Source organism: Arachis stenosperma, chromosome 3 (genome assembly GCF_014773155.1).
Source record: "Arachis stenosperma cultivar V10309 chromosome 3, arast.V10309.gnm1.PFL2, whole genome shotgun sequence".
Lineage (NCBI taxonomy): Eukaryota > Viridiplantae > Streptophyta > Magnoliopsida > Fabales > Fabaceae > Arachis > Arachis stenosperma.
The window spans coordinates 138122666-138127431 of NC_080379.1; the positions used below are offsets into that span (position 1 = coordinate 138122666).

Below are 4766 nucleotides of genomic sequence, written 5' to 3' on the forward strand. Positions count from 1 at the left end.
TTAAGAATGCAGGCTTGGCTGCTGACAGAGTTATTGGCAATTCAGATGAGTTCTTCAAGGTTACAACAATTTCTTCTCAAATTTCTTAATTCTTCATATATATACTGTGGCAGAATATCATTATTTTATTCTTTTTTTGTCCTCTGTTATGGTAATATGATTGATTGATTGATTGATTGATTTCTCTTGAAATATTTCTATAATTATAATGTGAGATAGAGACAAGGTAGAAAAGAATTATGTCTTTTAGCATTGTATTTGCAGTTACCAAACAAGCAATTTTGTGATTCTTATTTTTGTTTTCAGTTGTGTCTAAGTTAAACTTCTTGTTGAGTATTTGAAACTTAGTTGTTGTTTGTTAAGGTGGCTGCACCTTTGGAGACATTGGGGAGGGCTGCAGCTGAACTAAGAATCATGAAAAGAACTCACATTGGTAAAATAAATTTGCAACCTAGCATGATGAAATGATGCGGCGCTTCATTGTTTATGTTAATGCATCTCATGTTCAATTGCAGGTATGGATTTGCAATTTGATATGGTGGAGGTTGATGCTTTTGTCAAACAGCCAGATGGTTCACTCTTTAGTTAGTATGAATGTTTTCAGTGCTCACTCTTTAGATGGTTTGACATGTTTGATTGATTATGGTTGCTAAACTATCTAACCGTTCATAATATCATTTTCACGTAAATATATATTTATTGAAATAGCTATTAAAAAAATACTATAAAGTGCAAGTCTTTTCTTGTAAAAAGAAATGATTCTGAATTATGATTTAGGATTTAGAGTAATTTTGTCTATTAAAAATTAATAATCATTAAAATTTATATAATTATTTTATTTTAGCATTTGTTAATTTTGTAGATGATGGAAGCAAGGTATTTAGAGAAAGCTTTTATATTGAGATTAACTACAAATTAATTCTTCTACTTCATGAACCGCATCAGTGGACTGTGATCAGATATAATTGTTGTATTAGAATTTTAGTCTTTTCATCCAGCATTTTTCAATTTCAGGTAACAGTAGAGCTAGAGAATGGTCAGAAATACGAAGGAGATCTCTTGATTGGAGCAGATGGGATATGGTCCAAGGTCTTACTAAAATTTTCTCTGCTTCTGATCATATTCTCATAACTATGCATTTTAGTTTTATAAAACATAACCTTATTATAATAATTTTTGATAGGTGAGGAAGCAATTATTTGGGCCAAGTTAGTTCTATCAATTTTACTGCTTGTTTATTCTGATGACTGAACTTCACTGCTTGGCATGATATACAATGGTTCTAACTTTGTACCAGCAATCTAGTAGTATTTTAATGTAGATTGCGAATCAGATTGACTGGCAGGCTTGAAATGAAGATTGTAAATCATAATATTTGATATCATTTCTCTTACTGTTTGGCAGGAAAGAAGGAAAGGTTGCTAAAGATCTTTGAGGGTTGGTGTGACAATGCATTAGATCTGATACTGGCCACAGAAGAAGAGGCAATTCTGCGACGAGACATATACGACAGGATACCAACGTTAACATGGGGAAAGGGTCGAGTTAGTTTGCTTGGTGATTCTGTCCATGCTATGCAGCCAAATATGGGCCAAGGAGGATGCATGGCTATTGAGGTATATAGTTACTTTTACCCCCTTCATTACAATATGTATTTATCATTATTGTTTCAAAGTTACAGGCTTCCAGCAATTCCCTTCATATTCAGAACTAGTATTCAGTTATCCATGGTTTGTTTGATCTGAGATGGACATAGACATAAATCAACGAAACATGATTAAAATTAAAATATTTCCCACATTTACTTTTTCTTTGCTCCTTCAGAGGGAACTGGTAGTGAAACATGAACATTGGCGCAAAAGTTCTTTCTAACAAGCTTATTTTGTCATTACAGGACAGTTATCAACTAGCATGGGAGTTGGAGAATGCATGGGAGAAAAGTGTAAAATCAGGGTCTCCAATTGATATTGATTCTTCCCTAAGGAGGTAAATTACGGTTTGTTCTTCAAATACGAAAATGAATACTGAAATAGCAATTTTGTTGAAATGAGTTGATCTCCTTGCATTGTTGAATCCATTTATTTATTGCATTATCAACTACTTGTTACATAGCATCAATCATTGTTTGAGAAAGATACAACCTTTTAGTCCAACTTTTATATATTTCAGAACTTTTCTTCACTTATCACCTGCCTACATCTACTTGGTCTTCCATTCTATTTTTCATTTTGTGCTACTGTAATTTTTATATAGTTTATTTAATTTAAGATCACTAAACATAATGATGAAGATTAGAATTAATTATACTGTCTAAAAATGGTTTATTTAAGTGGGCTAGTACCAGAAACTGATTGTTATCAATAAGTGAATTTTCTGATCTTTTAATAAACTAGACAATTAGTCCGTTAGTATTTAACCTAACCAAGTTTTAGTGCATAATTTCTTTCATATAAAAATTAACCATTGTATAGTTTTCCCATTTAGATGTTCCAATTTCAATAGTTACTTTTACTCTAAAATAATTATGTTAAATCTGCCTAGCAAAGATCCAATTACCATTAGCTTCATATTCTTTTTGTGTATATGAGTATCCAACTTCCAAATGTGCAAGTTTGTATAGTTGTTGCATACCTAATTTCCTGTGACATATCTAAGCATCCAAGTTATTTTGCAGGCTTCGTTCCGCATTAAAGTGACTAGATCAGTACCAACTATACATCAATCTATGGTACCAACTATACATCAATCTATATAATTAAACATTGATTGCATGAATGATCATGAAAACAACAAATATTATTGAACAATGATGTAAAAAATTTTATACTGTTAGTTCATCAAAATTAAACTCAACTTATTATTCCTAAAATTTGTTTAAGTGCATAAAAGTCTTTGTTAGTAAAGCCAAAAATAATAAAGTTTCGCAAAGGAAATAATTAAAAGTAGCTAAAAGTTTTGGATAGGACAAAATGCAAATTCCTAATATCACTCTTTAGATTTTGCATTACTTGAACATGACACAAAGTTGGAGCATCACTTTCTTAATTCATTTTCAGGATTCAGTTTGGCTGGACTTGAACATGACACAAAGTTGGAGCATCACTTTCTTAATACATTGGAATCTGTTATCACGCGTTGTTGCACCGAAACTTTGGTAAAATATGCCATTCGGTAAGAGCTTTTGTTGCTTTAGACATGGATCATTAAGGTTTACTTTGTTTATGAGATTGCCACTGTGCAGTAGCTAATTACTGTTCATTGTTAAGACAAAATAAGGAGAAGGAGGAGAAAGGATCAGCTGGAACATTCCAGTTTATTTCTAGAGTAGAAAAAGAATTCCTTAAGGCTTCTTACACTGCCAGCACTGGCGAGGAGCTTGAGGATGGATTATTGACGGTACTTCTGAATCCACTAGTCTTTCAAATTGCACATAAATACGTAGTTCTTGATTAATTTCATTTTGGATAATCAAATGTATGCACCAGTAAGAACTCAAAAGCATCACAAGACAAACATTTTGTGTGTATATATATTGGGTTTACAACAATAACATTGTTTAATGGATTTAACTAGAACATCCTTGTTTGATTGCAGATTTTTGGAGTTGGCACTGCAATTTTTTTGGGATAATTGTGCCTTTCTCTTGAATTTCAAATGTTAGGGAATGTATATACTTACTTGATAGCCTTTTAATCCTATCTTATCACATATGGCAATAGCTGCCTTTTTCTCATCCGACCTGCACAAAAGAAAGACTCACTTATCATGAGGTTTTATATGTAAAGACTCACTTATCATGTTATGAATATTTTCTCAGAAAACAAAGAGGGCTCCAAAGGTTGAAGTTGGGACTAGATCAACAGATGCTTCAATGGTTTAATGTCATGTTTTTTGACACTAGGGAACTGCATATGCTTAGTCCAATGCAAACAAATCAAAGAAGAATAAGTAGATGAACAAATACTTTCAAGTTTCAGCCACACAAGAATCTACCATGGAGTGAAGAATCATGTAACTCAGATTAGATTGAAAAGTTTAAACTTTAAAGAGAGCATGAGGAAATAGTTTTAAAATTTAGGCTGAAAGTCCAGCCCTTCTCTGTTGTAGTTTAAAATAAATTTTGGGGTATTTTTTTATTGAGACAGTGAGATATGGGATAATGGTGTTAAAAAATAATATCCAATTTTATAGGTATCATGTAATGAATATTATGTTTATCTATGTGCTTTTTGGCTTTCTTTTTTTCAATCTACAGTGTATTTGATGGAGTAAATTTAGAAAACAAATCTAAAGTATTTATTTTGCAATAGAAAAATTTAAAAAAAATCTATTTTATCTTACTGATGGATTTACAGACGGATTTTCTGTCTGTAATAAGAGTGTGAGATGATTTCCCAAAGTTTAAATTACAGACGGAAAATCCGTCGGAAAATCCGTCTGTAATTACAGACGGAAAATCCGTCTGAAAATCCGTCTGTAATTACAGACGAAAAATCCGTTTGAAAATCCGTCTATAATTACAGACAGAAAATCCGCCGGAAAGTTCGTCGCCTTCGGGAAATGGATGAAAAATTTACAGAGGGAAAATCCGTCGGTAACTAGTAAAAATCCGTCGGTAATTTTCCGACGGAAAAAAATCCGTCGGTAAATAATTTCCAACGGAGCTTTTACAGATGGACAAAATCCGTCGGTAACAAAAAATCCGTCTGTAATAAAGACTAAATCTGTCTGTATTAAGCCATTTTCTAGTTGTGGATAAAAATTAT

General features: G+C 32.2%; 1 protein-coding gene across 1 annotated transcript; it reads left to right on the forward strand.

Annotated features, from left to right (window-relative positions):
* Window positions 1–1276: 1276 nt before the first annotated feature.
* LOC130966749 (zeaxanthin epoxidase, chloroplastic-like) lies at window positions 1277–3880 on the forward strand. The gene is made up of 5 exons (XM_057891575.1): window positions 1277–1307; window positions 1405–1616; window positions 1895–1986; window positions 3267–3396; window positions 3818–3880. Exons 1-5 carry the CDS (start codon window positions 1277–1279, stop codon window positions 3878–3880), a joined length of 528 nt encoding a protein of 175 aa, XP_057747558.1.
* The last annotated feature ends 886 nt before the right edge of the window (window positions 3881–4766 follow it).

Coding starts and splice junctions, on each gene's coding strand:
- LOC130966749 (XM_057891575.1), top strand. CDS start 1,277: ATGGTTCTAACTTTGTACCAGCAATCTAGTA. Junction 1,617..1,894: donor GAGGATGCATGGCTATTGAG/GTATATAGTTAC, acceptor TTGTCATTACAG/GACAGTTATCAACTAGCATG. Junction 1,987..3,266: donor ATTGATTCTTCCCTAAGGAG/GTAAATTACGGT, acceptor TTCATTGTTAAG/ACAAAATAAGGAGAAGGAGG.